We start from the raw sequence: 26,759 nt of genomic DNA, 5'->3' as shown, positions 1-26,759 counted from the left end.
CAAAACTGCCTTTTAGCCCGCGTGAGGCGAGAGGGGTGTGTAGTTGTGTGTGTGTGTGTGTGTTTGTGTGTGTGAGCATCGGGTGGGCGCGCGCGCCTGCCTTCCTCCAACCAAAACAAATCCCAGCCCCCGAAAGCTGTTGGGGGGGGGGGAGAGAGAGAGAGAGAGAGAGAGGGGGGGGAGGGGGCGGCTGGGAAGAAAGTTTGGGGGTCTCCTGGCTTTCCGTGCCCGACGAGGACGGGGAGGCGAGGGGCGGCAGGCAGGCAGAGGCTGAGACCCCCCCAAGCCCAGCCTGGGCGGGGGGACGGCGGGAGGAGGAGGAGGAGGAGGAAGAGGAGGGGGGGGCTGCCCGCGCCACCTGCCCGTCGCGGTGCCGGACTGACACTCCGGGCGCGGGAGGGCGCGGGGCTGCTTTGCTGGCTTCCCGGCGGCGGGGCAGGCGGGAGGGGAGCGCTGGGTGGGGACGCCTCGGCGGGGAGAGGATGGAGGAATCAGAGGCGAGAGCAAGAGCCCCCGGGGAGGGAGGGGGAGGTAGGGAGAGGTGGGGAAGGGCGGGGGGCAGGAGGAGCAGGAGGAGCAGGAGGAGGAGGAGGCCGGCCAGCGGCGGCCAGGCAGGCCGGGCTGTCCCGGGGGCCACGGGGACCCCCGGGAGCGGAGCGGAGCAGGGATGCAGACCCCGGTTCGCCGGAGGTGAGCCAACGTCCGGGCTGGGGGAGCTGGAAAGTGCGGGGGGGGGGGCTGGAAAGGTGAAGGGGGGCTGGAAAGGGGGGAGGGAGCTGGAAAGGGGGGGCTGGAAAGGTGGAGGGGGGCTGGAAAGGTGGAGGGGGGCTGGAAAAGTGGGAGCTGGAAAGGTGGGGGGCTGCAAGGGGAGGCTGCAAAGGTGGAGGGGGCTGGAAAGGGGCGCTGGAAAGGGGGCGCTGGAAAGGGGGGGCTGGAAAGGTGGAGGGGAGCTGGAAAAGTGGGAGCTGGAAAGGTGTGGGGGCTGCAAGGGGGGGCTGCAAAGGTGGAGGGGGCTGGAAAGGGGGGCTGCAAAGGGGGGGCTGCAAAGGGGGGGCTGCAAAGGTGGAGGGGGCTGGAAAGGGGGGGTTGGAAAGGTGGGGGGGCTGGAAAGAGGAAAAGTTGGGGCGGGGGGCTGCCAGAGCGCGCGGGTTGTGGGGGGGGGGAGATGGGGCTGAGGGGCTCCCCTCCCTCCCTCCCTCCCTCCTTCTGGCCGGCTGCGGACTTTTACCGGAGCGGCGGGCAGGTCGGAGCGCGGACCGGGGCTTCCTCCTCCTCCTCCTCCTCCCCCTCCATGGGCCGGCAGGAGCAGCAGCAGCAGCCGCCGCCGCGGGTCCCCGGGGAGCAGCCCGCCGGCCGGAGCGCCCGCCGCCCCCCGCCGCCGCCGCCGTCTCCAGCGCCGCCGCCTCCGCCGCTGCTGCTGCCGCTGCTGGCCGTCGCCTTCCTCCCACTCCTCCTCCTCTTCCTCCTCGTCGTCGTCGTCCTCGTCCTGGTCCGCTTCGTCCGGCGGCAGCAGCACCATCAGCACCGCCAGCCAGTGCGGGGCGGGCCCGGGCGCAGCCTCCAGCCGCAGAGGGAGCGGGCCGCCGCCGCCGCCGCCTCCTCCGGCCGGGCCGAGCCGGGCCATGCCGCCTCCCTCCGCCTCCCCAGGGAGGAGGGGGCTGCAGCCACCGGGCCGAGCAGGCTGACATCATCCGGGGAGGGGCGGACTCCAGGGGACGGACGGAGGCGGCGGCGGCGGCGGCGGCGGGGATGACCGCGGGAGGGGCGCGCTGGGCTCGGAGACCCCCCCTCCCTCTCTCTCTCCCTCCCCGGTCATCCTCGCTGCCCCCTCCCCTTCCCCCCCCCAGGGAGCCCCGCTTTGGTCCTGCCCCCCCTTTCCGCGGCGCCCCCCCCGGCAGCCCCCAGCCTCGGAAAGCGCGCCTGTCGGGAGCCCCACAAAGTTTCCCAGACTCTCCCCTCCCCCACCCGTCCCCCTCCCCCCCTCCCCGGGGCTCTGAGTGCCCCCCTCCTTTATAGGGCCCTAGCCACAGCCCCCCCCCACTTCCCCCTTAACTGCTTCCTTTCTTGCCTTCTTCCAGCTGGGAACAGTCCTGCAATCTCTGCTTCTCCCAAAGCTTTGGAACAGCCCCCCCCCCCTTCCCACCGCCGCATTCAGACGACCTGGCTGGCCCCCTGGCATCCCGGGCCAAGCTAGGATAGGATGCAGGTTTGAGTAGCTGGGGGGGGGGGGGAGAAGATCCCAAAATCCTGAGTAGGTGAAGGGTGAGCAGGGCTCCCCCCCCTCATAGCCCCCCCCTTCTGTTCTCACATTCAGCTGAAGTGGAGCTGACCAGTTTCTGGGCCCTGCCAGGCATGTGAACATGGTTGTTGGCTTGCATTGACCGGGTTTAGTGAGTTGTCTGAAGCCTGCTGCTGATAGCCAAGTTTGCAAACAGCCTCAGTTACTCCTAGTGAATTTTCCTTGTCTTCTCTGTTGTGCATCCTACAACCTTCTTCTATTCTATTCTGTTCTGTTGTTCTGTTGTTCTATTCTAAATTCTATTCTATTTTATTCTATTCTATATTCTGTTCTGTTCTATTCTACTCTATTCTAAATTCTATTCTATATTCTGTTCTGTTCTATTCTACTCTATTCTAAATTCTATTCTATATTCTGTTCTGATCTGTTCTGTTCTGTTCTATTCTACTCTATTCTAAATTCTATTCTATATTCTGTTCTGTTCTATTCTATTCTAAATTCTATTCTACTCTACTGTTCTCTTCTCTTCTATATTCTATTCTAATAGTAATAATAATAGTAATGATAATGATAAAGTTGGAAGGGACCTTGGAGGTCATCTAGTCCAACCCCCCACTCAGGCAGGAAATCCTATACCATTTTGGACAAATGGCTGTCCAGTTTCTTCTTAAAAACTTCCAGTGATCTATTCTATTCTATATTCTATTCTGTTCTGTTCTGTTCTATTCTTTATTCCATTCCATTACCATCGTAGTGCAGTGGTTAAAGTGCAGCCTTGCAGGCTGACTCTGCCCACTGTCGGCAGTTCAATCCTGACCGGCTCAAGGTCGACTCAGCCTTCCATCCTTCCGAGGTCGGTAAAAATGAGGACCCCGATTGTTGGGGATGATATGCTGACTCTGTAAACCACTCAAGCGAGGGCTATAGAGCACGGGTGAAGCGGTATACAAGTCTAAGTGTGCTGTTGCTGTCGCTTAACCACAGAAATGCTGGGTCCAGTTGTGATGGTTAAGTGGAAGGACTACAAACAGCCAGCAGGGGAGAATTGACACGTGGCTTATGATCTTCTTCTCCAATCAGCTACCTGGTTGTTCTACTGCAAAAGGAAATTTTCCCAGCATTCTTGGCAATCTGTCGCTCTCTCCTAGCTGAGGATTCTGGGACAGCTCGCCCTGGCCAATCAGAAAGAGGCCAGACTGGGTTGGTGTTGGGCATATCTGGAAGCAGGAAAGACAGCAGAGCGTCGTAGATTTCCAGGGAAATCATTATGCTAAATGGATTATGGCTCGGAGTCAAAATGCCATTGTCCTGGGTGCGCCAGAGAAGGGAAAAAAAAACAACAACAACAACACTCTGCAGAAACACCAGGAAGGAAGGAAATAGCGAAATTCCACCTTTCTCTCTTTCCAGGCTGTGAATTTTAGCAGCTAATTATTTTTGTAATGGCAAGTCTGGCCAGGAACCAGCTTCCATGCATTTATTGCAAAACCTCCAAAGCCCGTCCATTGTTTGGAAGGGAGGATGAGGGAATAACATTCATTCCTTGCATAAATTCCAAAACCGTTCCAACAGTTTTTTTTTTTGGGGGGGGAGGGAAACTTTGAAATTGAATACACCAGGGGAAGAGACCTGATGAGGTCACCTAGTTGGGGAATGAAACGTCCGCAAGAAAACAAGCAAGCTGGGAGAGCATCAAGAGACCCACAAAATGAATATATTCGGGAGCCCTGGGTGCTCTCTGAGCTTGGTGGTTTTCTTGGGGACGTCTCATGACCCAACTAGGTCACATCATCAGTGCCAGGGGTGGGGTTTGGAAGCAGGAGGAGAAAGGACCTTGGTGCTCTCTGGGTGGTTTTCTTGCAGACATTTCATTACCTGACTAGGTAACATCATCAATGCTGGAAGGGAGGAGGACTGTGGGGTCCTTCCTGTTCTTTGAGCGGGGTGGTTTTCTTGCAGACGTTTCATTACCCAAATTCCCTTCAGTGCAAGAACGGAATAAGATTGAGGAGGAGGAGGAAGAGGAATGAAGGACTATGGGGGTGCTGAGCTTGGGGGTTTTCTTGCAGACATTTCATTACCCAGCTAGATAATTATCAGCGCTACAATGGAGTAGAGTTGGTGGAGAGGAGGAGGAATAATAATAATGTGGGGTCCTTGGTGCTCTCTGAGCTGGGTGGTTTTCTTGCAGACATTTCATTACCTAACTAGGTAACATCATCAGTGCTAGAAGGGAGTGGGACTTATAGAAGAAGGGGAAGGAGGAGGACTGTGGGGTCCTTGGTGCTCTCTGAGCTGGGTGGTTTCCTTGCAGACGTTTCATGACCCAACTAGGTAACATCATCAGTGTTAGAAGGGAGTGGGGTTTATGGCAGGAGGAGGGCTGTGGGGTCCTTGGTGATCTCTGAGCTGGGTTCTTTTGGCTGCAGACATTTCATTATCCATCTAGGTCATGGGTATCAAACTCGCGATGTCACGTGACATGTCCCAACTTTTTTCCCATTGCCGGCAATGCGCAAGGGTTTTGGTGTGACGCATCCGGCCCGCGGGCCGGCAGTTTGACACCCCTGATCTAGGTTATACCATCCGTGCTAGAAGGAACTGTGGTTTGCTATATTCATATACAGCGAAAATATACAGTGCCATCTGTATATACCAGGGGTAGGCGACCTTGGCTTTTATGACTGGTGGACTTCAACTCCCAGAATTCCTGAGCCAGCCATGCTGAGGGGAAGGGAGAGGTTTCCAAGCTGAGCCGTGCTGGCTCAGGAATTCTGGGAGTTGAAGTCCACGTGTCATGAGGGGGGCCAAAGTTTCCCTCATGCTGGCTCAGGAATTCTGGGAATTAAAGTCCACAAGTCATGAGGGGGCCATAGTTCCCCCATGCTGGCTCAGGAATTATGGGAGTTGAAGTCCACGAGTCAGAAAGCGGCCTAGGCCTAGGCCAGAGGTAGGCCACCTTGTCTCTTTTATGACTGGTGGACTTCAACTCCCAGAATTCCTGAGCCAGCCATGCTGAGGGGACAGGGAGAAGTTTTCAAGCTGAGCCAGGCTGGCTCAGGAATTCTGGGAGCTGAAGTCCACGAGTCATAAAGCGGCCTAGGCCTAGGCCAGAGGTAGGCCACCTTGGCTCTTTTATGACTTGTGGACTTCAACTCCCAGAATTCCTGAGCCAGCATGGGGAACTATGGCCCCTTCTGGGAATTGAAGTCCACGAGTCATAAAGGCCACAGTTCCCCCGTGCTGGCTCAGGAATTCTGGGAGTTGGTCCACGAGTCATAAAAGAGCCAAGTTTGAAGACTCCTGCTATATACACTTAGTCCTCGAGTTATAACTGGCCGCTTAGAGACCATTCAGTTACAACAGATCCCCCAAAGGCTATTTAGGACCCATTTATGGGGCCCCTCATGGTCCCGTGATCGTATTTTGGCCACTCGGCATTCGGCCTGCATTTGCGACCACTGGCCCATCTCGTGACCGTGGAACCACAATTCATGACATTTTTATTTATTTATTTTTGCTAGAAAACCACGTTGACTTCTACTTTTGGGCAGCAAATGGGCACTGGGCTTGCCGGACAACCACGTGGTGTTTATTTAATGAGCCCGTATTAATTTGCAACAAAATATACCCGTAGGACCGAATGGATTTCCTTAACCACGGTTGGGTTCGCTTAGAACCACACTGCAAAAAAGGGAATAAAGCTGGCTTGGTCACGGGGCTGCCCCGACTTGCAACCTTCGTGACTTACGACGGAAATCCCGGGCTCCATTCGAGTTGTAAGTTGAGGACTATCTGAAGCGAGGTGGAAGAACAGAAGACCGACGAAGGGATGGATGCCTGCATGCAGATGGGGCTCGGCTAGTGTTCGTTTAGTGCAGTGGTTCTCAACCTGTCGGTCGGGACCGCATTTGGGGTCGAACGACCATTCCACGGGGGTCGCCAAACAATGCAGTCCGCCATTTTTCCCCCTTTTCCTTAGCTGTGCTACTCCCTTTTATTCTATTGGCTTTTGAAAGCCAATAGAATAGACTCCCTTGAATAGAGTCTAATTCTATTGGCTTTCAAAAGCCAACAGGAATTGTCCAGGCTGTCTCTGCCCTGCTGAGCCCACCAAAAGTCCCATTCTGCAAACGGTGCTGCACCAGTTGAGTAGTCCTCGATTTACGACCGGTTGGGGGTCGCGGCATTAAAAAGGTTGAGAACCACTGGTTTAGTGACAATGCCAAGTTACAACAGCACTGGAAAAAGTGAGGTGTGACCGTTTCTCACGCTTACGACGGTTGCAGCATCCCGGCGATCACGTCATCCAAATTTAAACCCTTGGCAACTGACTCGGACTCATGACGGCCGCAGTGTCTCAGTCACGTGACCCCTCTCTGCGACCTTTATGGCAGTGCCGTCGTAACTTTGAAGGGTCACTAAACAAACAGGCGTCAGCCAAGGACTCCCCGCAGAGTGCTTCTCAACCTGGCCCGCTTGAAGATAGGTGGCCTTCAACTCCCAGAATTCCCTGCTGCCAAAAGGCAGCAGGAGGAATTCTGGGAGTTGAAGTCCACCCATCCTCAAAGGCTACCCTGGCCATTTATTCTGCCCCAGCCAGACAAGCTGGTTTGCTGAGATTAACAGGCAGTTTTTTCAGCCCTGGGAAGAATCCTGGCAGATTCAGAATCCCCTCGCAGTTGTGTACCTGATTACACAACCCCGCTGTGTGGTGACAAACCAAAAACTGGCTGGCTTGTTAAAAAAAAACAAAAAACGGAAAAAAATATCCCAGTTTAAGAAAGCAGCTTCTCCAGAAGTAAGCATGGATAGTCCCTTGGAGCTGAGTGACCTTTTTGGGAGTGCAATAACAGACTTGAAAGGGACCTTGGAGGTCATCTAGCTGAACCCCCAATGGCTGTCCCAATCTCTTCTTAAAAGCCCCCTACATTCAGAAGAAATCTGAGATTGAAAAGTATTATCTTGCTTTTGAGTAGATCTTAGATAATTATTATTAGTTTTAATTATCTTATTATTTTTGACTTAATTTGTTAATATTTGTTTTGAGAAGGAGTTAAAGTGTGTTATGGTTTTGACTGATAGTATAGTTGGTTTATGTTAGTTAGATTATGTTTGTTTATTTTATTTTTTATCCTGTAATCAGCTCTGGGAAGTGGGGGAGGGGGGAAGGGGTGGGAGGGGTTTATATTGTAATAAATTTATAAAACTTTTAAATAAAAAAAAAGCCCCCAGGGATGGAGCACCCACAACTTCTGGAGGGAAGCCGTTCCACTGGCTAATTATTGTCACTGTCAGGAAATAACAGAATAACAGACTCGGAAGGGACCTTGGAGATCATCTAGCCCCACCCCCTACTCAAACAGCAGGAGACCCTATACCGTTTCAGACAGATGGCTGTCCGATCTCTTCTTAAAACCCCGCAGGAACGGAGTACCCACAACTCCTGGAGGCACATTTCAGGAACAGATCTTGACTCGACAACCACACAGAACGCACACTGCGGTGCAAGGAAAACAACTGAGAATCGACTGGGTGGCAACTGAGATATTTTAGCAGTTCAAAAAACCCCCTCCCCATCCTTTCACAAGTCCAGTTTCTGCCCTTTCCCCCCCCCAAAAAAACTCCACCTGTGTGATTAAATCTCGAAACGCTTTGGTAAGATTAAGCCCACTTTGGGCACCCCAAATTTTAACCGCAGCCCCTGCAGGATTTAAGGGTTCTCTCCAGCAGGTCCCCCTTGAATTTGAGGGGGGAGGCGATTTGAGATATTGTCCCCTCCCACTCCAGGGTTAATGACCCCATTATTTCCCCCCCCCCCCCGGAATCTGCCCTCTGCCCAGTTGTGCATGTTTTTTTCTTCCTGGTTGCACACCGGAAGTCTACGCCTGTTCTCTTGTTTCAGGGGTCCCAATTTTGGCAACTTTAAGACACGTAGACTTCAATTCCCAGAATTCAGGAAGTTGAAGTCCATGCGTCTTAAAAGTTGCCCAGATTGGGAATCCCTGCTTTCTTTAGCCCGAGAGCAAGAAACTCCAGCCTGGGACAGATCTCCTGCAACACAACTATCGCGACGTACAGTGGGCGGAAGATGACAAAGAGGAATTAACACCTGTGCTGTGCTTTGTGACCTCACTGGGCCGGGTCACCCCCCCCCCGGGAAGATCCAGGAGGGTCTTTTGCTGGGACACCGGGCGAATCACCTGCCTGTCCTTCGGACTGCGAAGATGCCTCCCCCAAAAAGCTGCAGGGCCGAGCTACCAGGCTGAACTCAGCCTGCTGGGTTTGGAGAATTGAGCCAACAGGCTTCCCCAATGCAACCAAGGGAAAACGAAGGTGAACCAAGCAACGGGCTTTCCGTGCAAAACTTTGCATGGTTCAAAACAAAACAAAAAAAATACGGTTTTCTTCGGCTGATTTTCCTGAGACTGGCAAAAAGGCAACTACCTGGGTAACAGAAGTAGGAAGGGAGATTTTTCAAGAGAAACGCCCCCGGGTGAAGGTCGAGGGTCAGGAACGGACGGGGGAAGGAGGTCACTCAGGCTGTCCAGTTGCTCCTGGTTTCTCCTGGATCTCGCCCCCAGTCTCGGCAGCCCTGCCCATCGCTGCAAAGCGGCTGGCAGTCGTCGGGGTGGGCCGATGCCCCTCGGCGAGGGCGCCCCCCGGAGCCGAGGGTCAAGGGGGACTGGTGTCTCTTTGCCCGCTGGATAATTTCAGCTCGCTTTGGAGAGGGGGCTGCCCCAACGGCCAGATCTCTACCGATTCACCGAGTCTTTGGAGACTTTCCCGAAGAGGCATCTGGTCACTTTCTTCTGCTGTGGGGGCTCTTCCTTGGGGAGGGCTGAGCCTGGGCAGGGCCCCTCGTGGACTGTGACCCAGCTGGGGGTCTTCCCCAGCTGACCCCACTGGCCAAAGGCCAGGCTGCTCGGTGTCGCTGGACGTGGACCCGTCGTGATTGGAGTCTCCTGTTTTCTGATGGCCGACGGACATTCCACGCTCCGGCTGGGGTCTTCCCTCTGGTCCAGCGCCGCCTCCTCGCTGGATTTCCTGGGAAGCCGGGATTTGAACCGCCTGGTGGCAGAGGGGACAGGTGTCCTGCACGTAGAACCACTTGCGAAGGCAGCCCTCGTGGAAAAAGTGGCTGCAGGGCATGATGACGGCCAGGGTCATCTCCTGAAAATAAAGGCAGAAGGGGGGGGGAGGAGGAGACCTGAATTTGGAGGGGATGAATTTCGTCGACTTCCAAGAATTACAAATAATTCCTCTGGAACAAGGGTAGGCAACCTTAGCTCTTTTATGACTGGTGGACTTCAACTCCCAGAATTCCTGAGCCAGCATGGCTCAGCTTGGAAACCTCTCCCTTTCTCCTCAGCATGGCTGGCTCAGGAATTCTGGGAGTTGAAGTCCACGAGTCATAAAAGAGCCCAGGTTGCCTACCCCTGGCCTTGGCAATTGGAATATGGCTGGACTTCAACTCCCAGAATTCCTGAGCCAGCCACGCTGAGGGGAAAGGGAGAGGTTTGCAAGCTGAGCCGTGCTGGCTCAGGAATCCTGGGAGTTGAAGTCCCCAAGCCATGAAGGTGCCATAGTTCCCCCATGCTGGCTCATGAATTCTGGGAGGAAGTCCACGAGTCACAAAGCGGCCTAGGCCTAGGCCAGAGGTAGGCAACCTGGGCTCTTTTATCACTCGTGGACTTCAATTCCCAGAATTCCTGAGCCAGCCATGCTGAGGGGAAAGGGAGCGGTTTCCAAGCTGAGCCAGGCTGGCTCAGGAATTCTGGGAGTTGAATCCACGAGTCATAAAAGAGCCAAGGTTGCCTACCTCTAGCCTAGGCTTAGGCTGCTTAGTGACTCGTGGACTTCAACTCCCAGAATTCCTGAGCCAGCATGGTTCAGCTTGGAAACCTCTCCCTTTCCCCTCAGCGTGGCTGGCTCAGGAATTCTGGGAGTTGAAGTCCCCAAGTCATAAAAGAGCCAAGGTTGCCCAGCCCTGGTCTAGAATAAAGGTCTTGCCTATGCTGAATTTTAAGGCAGGGGTCCCGAATCCCCAAACTGGGGACCAGTACCGGCCCGCAGCCTGCCAGCAACTAGTCCCCACAAACAAGCCAAGCCCCATCCGTGGGATACAGGCAGCACACAAAAACACACACCCTCCGGTCTGTGGAAAAACCTCTCTCCACGGAACCGGTCCCTGGTGGCCAAAAATGTTGAGGGCCTCTGCTTTAAGGGATGCAGGTAGTCCTCGACTTACGACCGCAACTGAGCCTGACATTTCCGTCGCTAAGCGAGACAGTTGTTCACTGAGCTTTGCCCCGTTTTACGACCTTGCTTGCCACAGCCATTCAGCGAATCGCTGCCGCTGGTCAGTCAATCTCACGGCCGTTAAGTGAACTCGGCTTCCCCCATCAACTTCGCTCGTCAGACGGTCGCAAGAGGGAGGTCACGTGACACCCCCCCCCCCCGGGACGCTGCGACCGTCGTAAATACTAACACCTGAATTTAGATCGTGTGATCACGGAGGCCGCAAGTGTGCAAAACGGTCGTAACTCATTTTTTTTCCAGCTGTAACTGAACGGTCACTCAATGAACTGTCGTAAGTCGAGGACTGCCGGCAGATTGGCCAGCGGCCACTCCCAATTGGATTTTGAACAAACGCCGTAACTTGAGGCCTCTCTCTGCCTTCGTCCCATCGAATGCAAATTCAACAGACCCCCGGATCCTCGGCAGAGGAGTGAGCGAGGAGGAGGAGGAGGGTGGAGAATCCAGAGAGTCCTGGGAAGTCTAGGGAAATGCAGGAGTTGGGTGGGACCCCGGAGATCATCCATCAAAACTCCCTTCTCCAGGGTTGAAAACACCCCTCCCTCAGGCTATTGTCCTTCGGAGACGTTACGCTACATATCCCATCCTGCCCCCAGGTTTATAGGTCCCCGGTGTGTGTGTGTGTGTGTGTGTGTGTGTGTCTGGAGGTGGATGAAGCAACCAGTCCCACGTGTTAGGGGCGGAAGAGGCTCGCTCACCTGGAAGCAGATGGCGCAGAGGTCATTGTGGTCCCGCAGCTGCCCGGCGGTGGCCCTGGAGAGCAAGCTGATTTTCTTGGCCGCCTCCCAGCGGAGCGAGAAGCTCCTCCAGCCGGATCGGGCCCTGAGCCAGACGTTGAAGTAGCAATGGATGAGGATGACCGAGGCCCCCAGCCAGGTCCACTCCCCCGCGACGGACCCCCAGGTGCCGTAGGCCACCACGCACAGGGCCACCAGGAACTCCAGCGTCCGGCTGAGGGCGTGGACACCGTACAGGATCTCCTCCATCTTCTCCCAGGAGGTCCCCTGCAAGGGCTCCATCATGAAGAGGCCGTAGACGAAGAGGGTCCCCAGCACCTGCGAAGGGGGCAGGGAGCATAATAATACTGATAAAAATGATAACAACAATAATAATTGATAATAATTAATGATGATAATAATAATGTTGGAAGGGATCTTGGAGGTCATCTAGTCCAACCCCTGCTCAGGTACAGAAACCCTGTACCATTTCAGACCAATGGCTGTCCAGTCTCTTCTTAAAAACTTCCAGTGTTGGAGCATTCACCACTTCTGGAGGCAGGTTGTTAATAATAATAATAATAATAATAATAATAATAATAATAATAATAATAATAATAATAATAATAATAATAATAATAATAATAATATTACCAACCTGAATGTGGCATGGATTGACTACAAAAAGGCATTTGACTCTCTGCCACATGATTGGATAATAAAGTGCCTAGAAATAACAGGAGTCAGTAGAAACATCAGAAAATTTGTGCAAAGATCGATGGCACAATGGAAGACACAGTTGCAGATCAATGGTGAGAGGCTGGGAGAGGTTAATATCAAGAGAGGAATATTTCAAGGAGATTCATTATCACCATTACTATTTGTTATTGCACTGTTTCCTCTGTCAACAATACTGAATAACTCAGGACATGGCTATCAAACATCAAAAACATCTGCCAGACTATCCCACCTCCTTTATATGGATGATCTGAAGCTGTATGGAAAAACATCATCTGAAATAGAATCGCTGCTCAACACTGTCCGTATATATAGCCAAGATATTGTAATGGAGTTTGGCTTGGACAAATGTGCCACACTTACTATCAAACAAGGAAAAATAATGAAAACTGAAGGAATCAAGATGCCCCACGAAAATAACATTAAGAGTCTGGATGAGGAAGAGTACTACAAATACTTGGGTATCCTTCAAGCTGACAACATCAAGCACACTGAAGTCAAGAAAAAGATTAGAGGTGAATACATCAAGAGAGTGAAGAAGATCTTAAAATCCAAACTCAATGGAGGAAATACCATAAAGGCAATCAACACCTGGGCAATCCCAGTCATTAGGTACACAGCTGGAATAGTGGACTGGACTCAAGCAGAACTAAAAGCAATGGATAGGCAGACCAGAAAAATAATGACAATGAATCATGCCCTTCATCCACGCAGTGACATTGATAGACTTTATCTACCAAGGCAAATAGGTGGGCGTGGAATGCTACAAGTACATCAGATGGTTGAAGAAGAAAAAATGGCTTTGGAAGAATATCTGAAGAACAATGATGAAGATGCACTGAAATTAGTATATCAGGAAGGCTTACTAACTACTGGAGAGACCAAACTGGCCTTCAAGAAAGACCAAATGAAGAACAGAATAGAGGCATGGGAAGACAAAGCACTACATGGCCGATACATGAAAAAAATAGCTGGGAAAGCAGATAACAATAAAACCTGGCAATGGCTAAGAGCAGGAAAATTGAAGAAAGAGACCGAGGGACTAATTCTGGCTGCACAAGACCAAGCCTTAAGGACAAATGCATACAAAGTCAAAATTGAGAAGACAGCAACAGACAGTAAGTGCCGCCTATGCAAAGAAGCTGAAGAAACAGTGGACCACTTGGTAAGCTGTTGCAAGAAGATTGCACAAACTGATTACAAGCAGCGGCATGACAAAGTAGCAACAATGGTGCATTGGAAGATCTGCAAAAAATATCATTTGCCTGTAAGCAAAAACTGGTGGGATCATAAAATAGAGAAAGTCATAGAAAATGATAAAATTAAACTGCTCTGGGACTTCAGAATTCAAACAGACAAGCACCTGCAACATAACACCCCAGACTTAACAATTGTCGATAAGAAAGACAAAAAAGTCTGGATAGTGGACGTGGCAGTGCCTGGAGATAGCAGAATAGAAGAGAAAGAACTGGAGAAGATAACAAAATACAAAGACCTACAAATAGAAATAGAAAGACTGTGGCAAAAGCAAGCAAGGGTAGTACCAATAGTCATAGGCTCCTTGGGTGCAATCCCAAAACAACTGGAGCACCACTTGAACACCATTGGCATTGACAAATTCGCTATTAGTCAATTGCAAAAGGCAGCCTTATTAGGAACTGCTTCCATCCTGCGACGATATCTGTAATACCATCAACCATCCACATCTGCCTATCCCAGGTCCTGGGTAAGGACTCGATAGGTAGACAAAATGCCAAATCCAGTCTGAACATCTGGCTGACTGTGCGATGATTGATAATAATAATAATAAAAGTTGGGAGGGACCTTGGAGGTCATCTAGTCCAACCCCTGCTCAGGCGGAAACCCTTTACCATTTCAGACAAATGGCTGTCCAGTCTCTTCTTAAAAACTTCCAGTGTTGGAGCATTCACCACTTCTGGAGGCAGGTTGTTCCACTGGTGAATTGTCTTCACTGTCAGGAAGTTTCTCCTTAGTTCCAGGTTGCTTCTCTCCTTGATTGGTTTCCATCCGTTGCTTCTTGTCCTGCCTTCAGGGGCTTTGGAGAATAGCTTGACTCCCTCTTCTTTGGGGCAGCCCCTGAGATACTGGAAGGCTGCTATCCTGCCCCCCCTCGTCCTTCTCTTCATTAAACTAGACATCCCCAATTCCAGCAATCGTTCCTTATATGTTTTAGCCTCCAGTCCCCTAATCATCTTTGTTGCTCTTCTCTGCACTCTTTCTAGAGTCTCAGCATCTTTTTTACATCGTGGTGACCAAAACTGGATGCCGTATTCCAAGTGTGGCCTTACCAAGGCCTTGTAAAGTGGTATTAAGACTTCACGTGATCTTGATTCTATCCCTCTGTTAATGCAGCCCAGCACTGTGTTGGCTTTTTGGGCAGCTGCAGCACACGGCTGGCTCCTATTTAAGGACCAGTGCCCTTGTATCACTTCTCCGGCCACAGTTCTTAAGTGTAATTTTATTTTTTCTTGTTAACATTCCGATACAAACGCACAACACAAAATAAGAGGAATATCAGAGAAGGGAGAAGTGCAATATGCCCTGTAAGCAAGTCCTCCACTTACGACCGCAATGGAGCCCAACGTGATCGCTGGAGGTTTTTAAGAAGAGACTGGACAGAGGGTCTCCCTGCTTGAGCAGGGGGGGAGGGGGGTTGGGCTAGATGACCTCCACGGTCCCTTCCGGCTTTGTGGGGATCGATCTGGGGAAGGCCGAGCTGTACCTGCAGAGAGGTCAACAGGCAGCTGGAGATGAGGATCAGCAGCCAGAAGTCCAGCTGGAAGAAATGGGCGATCTTGTAGGCCATGAAGACGGGTGCCCCCAAGAGAAACAGGCAAAGGCTGACCCCACGGACGTGTTTCCAGAAATTCCTACAAGAAGGAAAAAAAAAGGGGGGGGGGCGTGGATAGACTCATGGATGGGGAGACCCCCCCCCAAACTCAGGTCCCTTGTGAACTCTGCACCCCAGCAGGGATCACGCTGGATCTAGATCAGTGGTTCTCAACCTGTGGGTCGGGACCCCATTTGGGGTCGAACGACCATTTCACGGGGGTCGCCAAACAACGCAGTCTGCCATTTTTTCCCCCCTTTTCCTTAGCTGTGCTACTCCCTTTTATTCTGTTGGCTTTTGAAAGCCAATAGAATAGACTCTCTTGAATAGAGTCTAATTCTATTGGCTTTCAAAAGCCAATAGGAACTGTCCAGGCTGTCTCTGCCCTGCTGAGCCCGCCAAAAGTCCCCTTCTGCAAACAGTGCTGCACCAGTGGAGTAGTCCTCGACTTACGACCGGTTGAGTAGTCCTCGACTTACGACCGGTTGGGGGTCACGGCATTAAAAAGGTTGAGAGCCACTGGTCTAGATGGCCCTCAAGGAGTGAAGGGGCGGGGGTCCCAGCAGATACAAGCAATCCTCAACTTACGACCACAACTGAGCCCAAAAATTATGTCGCTAAGCGATACCGCTGTTATAACCTTCCGTGACCCAGTCGCTTCCCCCACTGACTCGTCAGAACGTCACAAAAGGGGGAAATCATGTGATTCCGGGACACCGCGACCGACCGTCGTAAGTGTGAATCGCCAAGCGTTCCAATTTTGAACACCTGACCGGGGGTGGGTAGGTGGGCGGGAGATGCCGCAACGGTCGCTAAGGGTGAAAAAGTGGTCCCAAGTCCCTTTTCCCCCCCTGGTGCCGTCGTCATTTCGAACGGGGTCACTAAAAGAACAGTCGTACTGCCTTTGGGATGTAATTCCAAACGGTCGTAAGTTGAGGACCACTCGTGGATAACGCCCCCTCCTCCCCAGCGGCATGGATGACCCCCCTCTCCGGGAAGGAAAAGCCCCCCCCCCCTCACCTGCTCTGGGACGCCCCCAGCGCCAAGAGAAAGGGCTCGGCGATGTCGCTCATGGACTGCAACGTGGAGGTGGCCACGATGAAGAGGATGATGGTGAGCAGGTAGGTCCTCTGGAGGAGCTGCAGGCCCAAGAGGCCCGTCTGGATGGCCAGCAGCAGCAGCGTCACCCCTTCCGTCACGCCCCTGTGGGGTTGGGGGGAGCAGAAAGAGACAGACAGGGTGGGTCAAGTTGCCAGACAGCTTCGCAGCCGGGTTTTTTGCGGCTTGCTAGGTCCACCTGGTGAGACCTTCGCCTCCAGGTGTTCCTTGAGCGAGCCATACAGGTCGTCCCCCACTTACGACCGTTCATTTAGTGACTGTTGGCAGTCACAACCTCCCCGAAATGTCTTCAAGGGGGGGGGGAAACCCAGGAGGTCCAGTTGCCTTTTTGAAAAATGGCCTCCTCCGGGAGAGACACCGTTGCCCCTTGTGATGCAGGACGTCCTCGACTTACGACGGTTCAGTTAGCGGCCGTTGAAAGTTACACCGGTGTTTCAAAACAAATGACCGGTAAGCATTTTCCCACACTTCGCAGCCGTTGTAGCGTGTCTTCCCCCCCCCTTGGTCGTGTGGCCCAAATTCAGATGCGTGGCAACGGACTCGTACTTATGACGGTTGCGGTGTCTCAGGGGTTCGTGCGATCCCTTTAGTGGCCTTCCCAGCCAGCTTCCGAGAAGCCAAGTCGACGGGGGAAGCCGGACTCGCTTATATGACTGCGTGATTCGCTTAACGGCTTCAGCGATTTGCTTAACAGCTGCGGCAAAAAAAGGTCGTAAAATGGGACACTGCTTAGCCAGGGGCATTTGGGGGCTCAACTGTGGTCGTAAGTGGAGGACTACCTGGCGTGTTTTGACCGAGGGCTCGAAGAATTGGCTTAGCTGCGGGTCAAAACCTGGAAGAAAAGGGGGTGATCTGGGGGATGGAGAGAGGATATCCCAGGAATGGGGAGACACTGGACGGTCCTTCTCCCACCCCATGGATGATCGGGGGGGGGACAGTTTTGCCAGAGTTCTGCCCCCTCCTGCCCCAATAATTCCGGAAGGACGGCAGTTCCTGCCAACCAGGGGGAATGTGCTGGCGAGTCAGCAGGAGGATGTGGGGGGACCCTGTAGCCCCCCCCACCAGCCCCTGGGGGCTGCCACCTGTTTATAGGGCTACACTGAAAGATCAGTGGGTGCTCTTCCAGAGAGAGGAAGACAGAGAGAGAGAAAGAAGGAGAGGGAGAGAAGAAGAGAATGGAGAGAGGGAGGGAGGGAGAGAGTGAGGGAGGAGAAGAGAGGGAGGGAGGGGGAGAGAGCGAGGGAGAGGGAGAAGAGGGAGGGAGGGAGAAAAGGAGACAGAAAGAGGGAGAGGGAGGGGGAGAGAAAGGGGGAAAGGGAGAGAGGAAGAGATAAGGGGAAAGATACAGAGAGATGGGGAGAGGGAGAGGGAGAGGAAGAGATGGAGGGAAGAGAAAGGGAGGGAGAGTAAGCAAGGAGGGAGAAGGAGAAGAGAGAGGGAGAGAAGGGGAGAGAATGAGGGAGGAAAGGGAGGAAGGAGGCAGAAAGAGGGAGAGGGAGAGAGGGATAAGGGGGGAGAGAGATACACAGAGAGAGATGGAGAGAGGGAGGGAGAGAGAGGGGAAGAGAGACAAAGGGAAGGAGAAGAGGGAGAAGGAGAGGGAGAGAGAGAGAGAGGAGGGAGGGAGAAAGGGGGAGAGAGACAGAGAGAGGTGAGAAAGGGAGAGAGAGATACAGAGAGGATGGGGAGAGAGGGAGGAAAGGAGAAAGAGAGGAGGGGGACTAGAGAAGGAGAGTAGGAGAAGAAGAGAGGAGAGAAAGAGGGAGTGGGGATAGAGAGGAGAGAGAGGGGGAGACAGAGAGGAGAGAAAGAGGGAGAGAGGAAGAGATAAGGGGAGAGAAAGAAACAGAAAGATGGAGGTGGGGGAGAGGGAGGAAAGGAGAAAGAGAGGAGGGGGACTAGAGAAGGAGAGTGGGAGAAGGAGAGAGGAGAGAAAGAGGGAGCGGGGATAGAGAGGATAAAGAGGGGGAGACAGAGAGGAGAGAAAGAGGGAGAGAGGAAGAGATAAGGGGAGAGAGATACAGAGAGAGAGAGATGGAGGTGGGAGAGAGGGAGGGAGAGAGAAAGAGAGGAGAGGGGGACTAGAGAAGGAGCGTGGGGGAAGGAGAGAGAGGAGAGAAAGAGGGAGGGAGGGATGGAGGGAGAGGCTCTCACCTGTGCATGACGCTGCCCTCCTGGAAGGCACCAAAGCCGGTTAAGTACAGCTTGCCCAGCTGGAGCAGCCCCAGGGCCAGGTAGGAGACGGCGAAGGTGAGTCCGAGGAGCGAGTAGGGGGTGCTGCAGCACTTGGCCACGCTGGGAAGGCAGAAGACAAGACAAGATGGACTCCCAGGGCTGCCTCCGTTTTTGGACAGCAGCCCCCCCCCTCCCCAGGGCCCCCACCGAGCCCCGCCCAACTCCTGGCCTTGGAGCGGGGGGGGGGGGGTCAAAGCAAGACCCGTCTTTACAAGAGAAGGTATTTTTTTCCCCAAAGGCAGCCTTGTTTTTCCTTGTTTTTCTTTGAAGACGTTTCGCTTCTCATCCAAGAAGCTTCTTCGGTTCTGACCGACTGGTGGGGACCGGAAGGACCGATATTCCTCGCAGTCCTCTGGACGCTAGGATGGGTCAAGAGCCCAGCTGCCTTTTGGAAAAAAGCACCCTTGGGACCAGCCTGACCACAGATACCCAAAAGACCCCTTTGGCATCCTGGCTGGGAATTATGGACCAGAATCATTGGCTTGGAAGCCAGAAGTGCTCATCTTGAGGCAATGAGTTCCACCAGCTCCATTAAGTCAATTCCATGAGGAAATGCTCCCTTGTCTTGGCCTTGAACCCCCAGATGGGCCAAAAAAGACACTGTCAGTTTCCATCTGACCCCCCAAATAGATTCCCTGTACCTTCTCCCCTTTTCTCCTCCTCCCTTTAAAAAAAAGTTATGTATTTTCCTAACCCAGAATGAGCCAGAAAGATACAGGTGGTTCTCAACTTATAACCGTTCATTTAGTGACCAAAGTTACAACGGCGCTGAAAAAAGGGACTTATGACCATTTTTCACACTTAACGACCGTCGCAGCATCGCCAAAGGTCACACGATCAAAATTCGGACCCTGGGCAACCGGCTCCTATTTATAACGGTCGCAGCGTCCCCGGTGTTTGTGTGTGTGTGTGTGTGTGTGAGAGAGAGAGAGAGTGAGAGAGAGAGAGAGAGAGAGAATCAGAGACGTGATCCCCTTTTTACGACCTGACAAGCAAAGTCAATTGGGGGAAGCCAATTTCACTTAACGACTGCCGTGACTCAGGAACGATAGCAAAACAAAGTTGTAAATTGGGGCGCAACTCATTAAACAAGTCGACTTAGCAACGGACCTTTTGGGCTTCATTGTGGTTGTAAGGTGAGGACCACCTGTGTTCCTTTGGACCAGGGGTAGGCAAGCTTGGATCTTTTATGACTGGTGGACTTCAACTCCCAGAATTCCTGGGCCAGCCATGCTGAGGGGAAAGGGAGAGTTTCCAAGCTGAGCCAGGCTGGCTCAGGAATGCTGGGAGTTGAAGTCCACCAGTCATAAAAGAGCCAAGGTTGCCTACCCCTGGCGTAGGGTCACCTGCCTGAGCAGGGGGTTGGGCTAGAAGATCTCTGAGGTCCCTTCCGACTCTGTTATTCTTTTTTTCTTCACTTAGCATTGTCCATTTGCTAAGTTTGGCTCCCCTTGCCCAAACCGAAGGGGCCGAAGTGAGGAGGGGTCTCCAATGCTTCTCACAAGCTTTGGAGGGCAGGAGAAATGACGGGGATTTACAAGATGCTTTGGGGTGGAGACACCAAATCCGAGGATTACACACACACACACACACACACACACACACACACACAGAGAGAGAGAGAGAGAGAGAGAGAGAGAGAGAGAGAGAGAGAGAGAGAGAAAGAGAGAGAGAGAGAGAGAGAAGTGCAGCTCCTACCTGCTAAGGAAGACGAAGATCCACCCCTGCTGGGATAAAAAGTGGCCGGAGGAAGAGGAAGAGAAGGAGGCGGCCAAGGTGAAGATCTGCAGTGTGAACAGGACGAGCCAAAAGGCGGAGAAGACCAGCGGCACAGCCAGCCGCCGCCACAGAGACACGGCCAGCGTCACCAGCCGAAACGGTCCCGGATCCTGGAAAGGAAGGCACCCCCAGCTCAGGACGGGCTTGACTGACACCCGCCAGCATCCGATGGCAGCTGGCTGAGGGGGTGGAGGAGGCGAGCAGGCCGGGCAAAGCTCAGCCAGCACGACGACCCCGCGAGGCGGGCAGTTGAGAAGCCAGGCTGCTCTCTGGGGGAGGTGATGAGGTTCAGCCCCATGGGAGAAGCGTGATCTTTCCTGCCCCCTTGACCAGCCTTTGGTTGGGGGGAAACATTGAGACAAAGAGTTGGGGGGAGGTGTTTAAACTTTACAACTATCCCTTTCTTTTTCTTTCTTTCTTTCTTTCTTTCTTTCTTTCTTTCTTTCTTTCTTTCTTTCTTTCTTTCTTTCTTTCTTTCTTTCTCCTTCCTTCCTCTCCCTTTTTTTCCTTCCTTCATTCCATCCTCCCTCACTTTTTCTTTTCCTTCTTGGCAGTTTTCTTGAAAACGTTTCATGACCCAACTAGGAAACATCACCAGTTCCATCAGGGAGTGGGGGTTGCAGAGTGCAGGAGAGGAGGAGGAGGAGGGGGAAGAAGAAGAAGAAGAGGAGGAGGAGGAGGAGGAAGACTATGGGGTACTTGGTGCTCTCTGAGCTTGGTTGTTTCCTTGCAGACATTTCATGACCCAACTAGGGAACGTCATCAGTGCTACAAGGGAGAGGAGGAGGAGGAAGAGGAAGAGGAGGAGGAAGAGGATTGTGGGGTCTTTGGTGCTCTCTGAGCTTGGTGGTTTTCTTGAAGACGTTTCATGACCCAACTAGGAAACATCATCAATTCCATAAGGGAGTGGGGATTGCAGAGTGCAGGAGAGGAGGAGGAGGAGGAAGAGGAGGAGGAGGAGGAGGAAGAGGAGGAGGAGGAGGAGAAGAGGAAGAGGAGGAGAAAGAGGAGGAGGAGGAGGAAGAGAAGGACTGTGGGGTTTTTGATGCTCTCTGAGCTTGGTGGTTTTCTTGAAGACGTTTCATGACCCAACTGGGAAACCTCACCAGTTCCATAAGGGAGTGGGGATTGCAGAGTGCAGAGGAGGAGGAGGAGGAGGAGGAGGAGGAGATGGGCCTGCTAGGGAAGGGCAGGCCGAAGGGGGTCCCCTGCTTGCAGGCATCCCTCTCCCCCCCAACTTACCTGGAGGAACTCCCGGCATCCGGCCGCAGCTCTGCGGAGAAGCCCCCGGAGGTCGTCGGCTGCCCCGTAGAGGAGCTCCAGGGCCGCCACGGCTGCCCCACAGCGGCTGACGGTGGGCAGGGTCTGGGGAGGGAGGCAGCAGAGCCGGGCGGCCAGCGGGAGGAGGGGAGCGCAGAGCAGCCCCACCTGCCGGGTCTTCAGCAGCCGAGCGCAGAGGGCGACGACCGCGACCTGCCCTGCGAAGGAGGACGCAGAGGGAGAGAGGAGGCGTCTGGTCCACCCATTCCCCGTCCACGCTGGGCCACGGGGGGGGGGGGAGGGGAGCCCCCCCCGTTTCCTCCTGGGCTACCTTTTCCTCCTGCTGCCCCTCCCAGCAGCTGGAGGGTCCTCCGAGGTCATCCAGGCTGACCCAGGCTGCTCCCGGGTGGGGAGGTGGGGCCGGCCGGCATGGCGGTTGAGGCTCCGGGCAGGAAACTGGGGGGGGGGCTTCGAGTCTTAGGACACGGAGCCTGCTGGGTGAGCCTGGGCCAGCCATTCTCTGTCAGCTCCAAGGAGGATGCAATGGCAAATAGGAGCAGCTGCGGAAGGAGCTTGGCGAGGGAACTGCAGGCCAGGCGGTTGCCAGGAGCCAACTTTTCCTTTCTCTGCTTCCCCCCCTTCTTCCCTCCTCTCCCCTTTCTCTGCTTCCTTCCTTCCTTCCTTCCTTCCTTCCTTCCTTCCTTCCCTTAGTCCTCTAGCCATTCCATCCTTGTATATCCTCCCTCCCTCTCTTCTTTTTCGTCCCTCACCGTTTCCTTCCTTCCTCTTTCCCTTCTTCCTCCCTCCCTCCATCTCCTTCCTTCCCTCCTTCCCTTGTCTTTGTCCCTCCCTCCCTCCCTGTCTCCTTCCTACCTTTCTTTCTTTCCTTTCTTCCTCCCTCCCTTTTCTGTCCCTCCTCCCTCCCTCCCTCCTTCCCTCCCTCCATCTCCTTCCTTCCCTCCATCTTCCTTCCTTCCTTCCTTCCCTTTTATCCCTTCCTTCCTCCATCTCCTTCCTTCCTTCCTTCCTTCCTTTTCATCTCTTCCTCCCTCCATCTCCTTCCTTCCCTCCATCTTCCTTCCTTCCTTCCTTCCCTTTTTGTCCCTTCCTTCCTCCATCTCCTTCCTTCCTTCCTTCCTTCCTTTTCATCTCTTCCTCCCTCCATCTCCTTCCTTCCCTCCATCTTCCTTCCTTCCTTCCTTCCCTTTTATCCCTTCCTTCCTCCATCTCCTTCCTTCCTTCCTTCCTTCCTTCCTTCCTTTTCATCTCTTCCTCCCTCCATCTCCTTCCTTCCTTCCCTTTTTGTCCCTTCCTCCCTCCGTCTCCTTCCTTCCCTCCGTCTCCTTCCTTCCTTCCTTCCCTCATTTTCGTCCCTCTTTCTCTGTCTCCTTCCTAGCTTTCTTTCCTTTCTTCCTCCCTCCCTTTTCTCTCCTCCCCCCCTTCCTCCCTCCCTCCATCTCCTTCCTTCCTCCGTCTCTTTCCTTCCTTCCTCCCTTTCTGTCCCTCCATTTCCTTCCTCTTTCCTTTCTTCCTCCCTCCGTCTCTTTCCTTCCTTCCTTCCTTCCTTCCTTCCTTTTCGTCCCTCCCTCCCTCCGTCTCCTTCCTTCCTTTCTTCCTCCCTCCCTTTTCTCTCCTCCCCCCCTTCCTCCCTCCCTCCATCTCCTTCCTTCCTCCGTCTCTTTCCTTCCTTCCTCCCTTTCTGTCCCTCCATTTCCTTCCTCTTTCCTTTCTTCCTCCCTCCGTCTCTTTCCTTCCTTCCTTCCTTCCTTCCTTCCTTTTCGTCCCTCCCTCCCTCCGTCTCCTTCCTTCCTTTCTTCCTCCCTCCCTTTTCTCTCCTCCCCCCCTTCCTCCCTCCCTCCATCTCCTTCCTTCCTCCGTCTCTTTCCTTCCTTCCTCCCTTTCTGTCCCTCCATTTCCTTCCTCTTTCCTTTCTTCCTCCCTCCGTCTCTTTCCTTCCTTCCTTCCTTCCTTCCTTTTCGTCCCTCCCTCCCTCCGTCTCCTTCCTTCCTTTCTTCCTCCCTCCCTCTCTTTCTGTCCCTCCATTTCCTTCCTTTCTCTTTCCTTTTTCCCCCCTCCCTCCTTTCTCTTTCCTTCCTTCCTTCCTTCCTTCCTTCCTTCCTTCCTTCCTTCCTTCCTTCCTTGTCTCCTTCCTTCCCCCCCCCCTCCGCTCTTTCCCCCCCAGATTCTGCCTGAGCAACCCCTGAGCCCTCAGCAGTTCCCAACAACAGGGAGCCAAGGAAGGCCATCAGGAGACCCCTCCCCAATCAGCAAGCCCCCTCCCGCCCCCATTCCTCACCAGTCAGCGCAGTGGCAAAGTGCCCAAGGGCCACCGGGTCCTCGTAGATGGCGCCCTGGAATCCCCGCTCCACCTCATGGTCCAGGTAGTCCCTGGAAGCCGGCGCATGTCATTAAGAAGTTCAATGCATCAATCAAAAACAGCCCTGCGAGGTAGGCTGGGCTAAGGTGAGCCACGTGCCTGGCGCCCGGCCAGAGGGGGATCTCCCCACTCCTCCTCCCGCGGGCTTTCCTCCCAGAGGTGGGGCGGGGGGGGGGCGGCGGAGCGGCCCACTTACCAGGCGGCCTGGTGGGCCAGGTAGAGCAGTAGTAGCGCCACCAGGCGGAGGTAGAGCTGCACCAGGGAGCAGAGGGGGAGTAGCACCACCACCAGGCACAGCAGGTGGCCTAAGGAAAAAGGGGGCGGGGAAACGGGGGGGGGAGAGAAAGTTGCATTTCGAACGTTTTATTTTAATTCTCGCTTTTATCTCGTCACAAAGCAAACCGTCTCTTCCGCAGCGAGATGGGCGGGGGGGGGGGTGTACGTTTCAGGAATAAATATGGGGAGGCGGGGTCCGCCACACGAACACAACCGAGCCCGACCTTTCTGTTGCTAAGCGAGACAGGCGTTGAGCGAGCTTTGCCCCGTTTTGCGTTAAGTGAGTCGCTGCAGTGGTTAAGCCAGTCACGCGGTCGTTAAGCGAATCGGGCTTCCCTTCCCCCCCCCTTGACTTTGCTCGTCAGGTCGCAAAAGGGGATGATCACATGACCCCCCCCGGGGCAGACTGCGACCGTCACAAATGCGAATCAGTTGCCAAGCCTCCGAATGTAAATCACGTGACCACGGGGGAAGGTGCTACAATGGCAGTTAAGTGAGATAAATGGTCGTAACTCTGTGGTGACTCCGAACGGTCACTAAGCAAGCTGTTGTTAAATCGAGGGCTACCTATATAGCAATGTTGGGGGCACAAATGTGAGCGACACGCCCCCCTTCTTTCCCTTGGACCCCCTGGGGTACCAGCGGCTGTTCCTGCCACTCACCCCCAGCCCGGACCCCCCCGCCTCATTTCCCAGGTAGAGGTGTGTGTGTTGTGTGTGTGTGATATAGAGAGACCCCTGTCCCATTTCCCAGGTAGAGGGGTGTCTGTGTTTGTGGGTGTGAGTGAGAGAGAGAGACCCCCCACCCATTTTCCAGGTAGATGTGTGTGTGTGTGTGTGTGTGTGTGTGAGAGAGAGAGAGAGAGAGAGAGACCCCCACCCCATTTCCCAGGTAAAGGGCTGTGTTTGTGGGTGTGTGAGAGACCCCCACCCCATTTTTCAGGTAAAGGTGTGTGTGTCTGTGTAGCTGTGTGTCTGTGTGAGAATGAGAGACCCCCACCCCATTTTCCAGGTAGAGGTGTGTGTGTCTGTGTAGCTGTGTGTCTGTGTGTGAGAGAGAGACCCCCACCCCATTTTCCAGGTAGAGGTGTGTGTGTGTGTGTGTGTGTGAGAGAGAGAGAGAGACCCTCACCCCATTTCCCAGGTAAAGGGCTGTGTGTGGGTGTGTGAGAGACCCCAGCCCCATTTCCCAGGTAGAGAATGTGTGTGTCTATGTATCTTTGTGTGACTCCCGCCCCCATTTCCCAGGTAGTGTATCTGTATGTGACCCCCATCCCATTTCGCAGGGAGTGTGTGTGTGTGTGTGTGTGTGTGTGTGTGTATCTTTGTGTGACCCTCACCCCATTTCCCAGATAGAGGTATGTATGTGTCTGTGACCCCCATTTCCCAGGTAGAGAATGTGTGTGTCTGTGTATCTGTCTGTGTGTTTATGTGTGTGACCCGTGCCCCATTTCCCAGGTAGAGGGGTGTGTGTGTGTGTGTGTGTGTGTGTGTGTAGTTGTGCGTGTTGGGGGGGCAGCCCATCCTTCCCCCGGTCCAGCTGTGTCCCCTAGTCCCCCCTCCCCCTCCATTCCCGCCTGGAGTCCCCCCTGCAGCTCTCCCGGGCCCCTCCTGCGCCCCATGGGAGGTGGAGTCCCTCTCCCCTCCCCCCGGCACCGCCTGCGGGAGAAAGTGCGTCCCGCGGGCTCTCCGGGTGGTGCCCTTTCCGCGCCCTCACCGGCGTAGTAAAGGCTCCACAGGCGGCCGCTCGGCAGCTGAAGCCGCCCCGCCAGGGGGCGCCCCGCGTCGGCGAAGGCCTGCACGTCCCACCGGTAGAGCAGGTCCAGCAGGACGACGGGCGGCAGCCGCAGCACCACCTCGGCCAGCCGCTCCAGCCAGCCGGGCATGGCGCGGGGTCTGAAACCCCCGGCCGCCCCCTCCCCCGCCGCGCTCCGCCCCCCGGCCGCGTCCCGCGCTTCGCCGGAAGGCGCGGCGGCCATCTTGGATCAGGGCACGCCCGGGTGGTTTTTTTTTTTTTGTTTTTTCCTTCCCGCTCCCTCAGGCGCCACGTGGCGGCGCGGTGGCGCAATTTCCGCGCGCCGCCATGTTTAGTGAGGGCGCGGGAGAAGGGTCGCTCCTTCCGGGACTCCTCCTCTGCCTTCTCCTCCTTGGGCGCCCTCTGGAGGGCATGGGAGGAAACGGCCGTTGACCGCCAGCTGGGTTGGACTAGCGGGCCTCTGGAGGTGCCTTCCAGCCTCAGGATCCGATGAAAAGCGCCGAGATAGACAACGCAGACATATCCAGAGATAATCAGGGAGTTGCAACCTTTATAAATGAAATCAGGGCCACGCAATGAAGAATCTGGCAGGGGTAGGCATCCTTGGCTCTTTTATGACTCGTGGACTTCAACTCCCAGAATCCTTGAGTCAGCCATGGTGAGGGGAAAGGGAGAGGTTTCCAAGCTGAGCCAGGCTGGCTCAGGAACTCTGGGAGTTGAAGTCCACGAGTCATAAAGTGGCCTAGGCCTAGGCCAGAGATAGGCAACCTTGGCTCTTTTATGACTGGTGGACTTCAACTCCCAGAATTCCTGAGCCAGCATGGCTCAGCTTGGAAACCTCTCCCTTCCCCTCAGCATGGCTGGCTCAGGAATTCTGGGAGTTGAAGTCCACAAGTCATAAAAGAGCCAAGGTTGCCTATCTCTGGCCTAGGCCTAGGCTGCTTTATGACTCGTGGACTTCAACTCCCAGAATTCCTGAGCCAGCATGGCTCAGCTTGGAAACCTCTCCCTTTCCCCTCAGCATGGCTGGCTCAGGAATTCTGGGAGTTGAAGTCCACCAGTCATAAAAGAGCCAAGGTGGCCTACCCCTGGCCT

The 26,759-nt window shown here is 54.1% G+C and overlaps 2 protein-coding genes across 4 annotated transcripts in view; both read right to left on the bottom strand.

The window, feature by feature from the left end:
• LOC120319710 (transcription factor COE1-like) overlaps positions 1-1,638 on the bottom strand; it is a 90,721-nt gene extending 89,083 nt beyond the window's left edge. For all 3 annotated transcript variants that reach the window (XM_039368820.1, XM_039368821.1, XM_039368822.1), the window contains exon 1: positions 1,229-1,638. In XM_039368820.1, the coding sequence (XP_039224754.1) occupies positions 1,229-1,624 (396 nt within the window). In that variant the 5' untranslated portion in view covers positions 1,625-1,638. The remainder of the gene's footprint in view (positions 1-1,228) is intronic.
• A 5,979-nt stretch (positions 1,639-7,617) lies between these two features.
• On the bottom strand, positions 7,618-25,849 carry LOC120319711 (RING finger protein 145-like). Its single transcript, XM_039368824.1, has 10 exons — positions 25,626-25,849; positions 23,830-23,938; positions 23,553-23,644; positions 21,239-21,474; positions 19,916-20,106; positions 18,137-18,277; positions 15,884-16,066; positions 14,756-14,903; positions 11,257-11,613; positions 7,618-9,412 (listed from the first exon to the last, which is right to left on the bottom strand). Exons 1-10 carry the CDS (start codon positions 25,792-25,794, stop codon positions 8,915-8,917), a joined length of 2,124 nt encoding a protein of 707 aa, XP_039224758.1. The 5' UTR covers positions 25,795-25,849; the 3' UTR covers positions 7,618-8,914.
• Positions 25,850-26,759: the final 910 nt, after the last annotated feature.

This window comes from Crotalus tigris, unplaced genomic scaffold, assembly GCF_016545835.1.
Source record: "Crotalus tigris isolate CLP2741 ecotype Arizona unplaced genomic scaffold, ASM1654583v1 scf7180000020941.558017, whole genome shotgun sequence".
NCBI classification, from domain to species: Eukaryota; Metazoa; Chordata; class Lepidosauria; order Squamata; family Viperidae; genus Crotalus; species Crotalus tigris.
This window is presented reverse-complemented; position numbering and strand designations above follow the sequence as displayed.

What these genes read in the sequence shown, in the direction of transcription:
- LOC120319711 (XM_039368824.1), bottom strand. Translation starts at nt 25,794, where the DNA reads ATGCCCGGCTGGCTGGAGCGGCTGGCCGAGGTGGTGCTGCGGCTGCCG. An exon ending in GTGGAGCCTTTACTACGCCG is followed by an intron (nt 23,939 to 25,625) that starts GTGAGGGCGCGG and finishes CTTTTTCCTTAG; the next exon opens with GCCACCTGCTGTGCCTGGTG. An exon ending in CTTTGCCACTGCGCTGACTG is followed by an intron (nt 21,475 to 23,552) that starts GTGAGGAATGGG and finishes CCTCCTTCGCAG; the next exon opens with GGCAGGTCGCGGTCGTCGCC.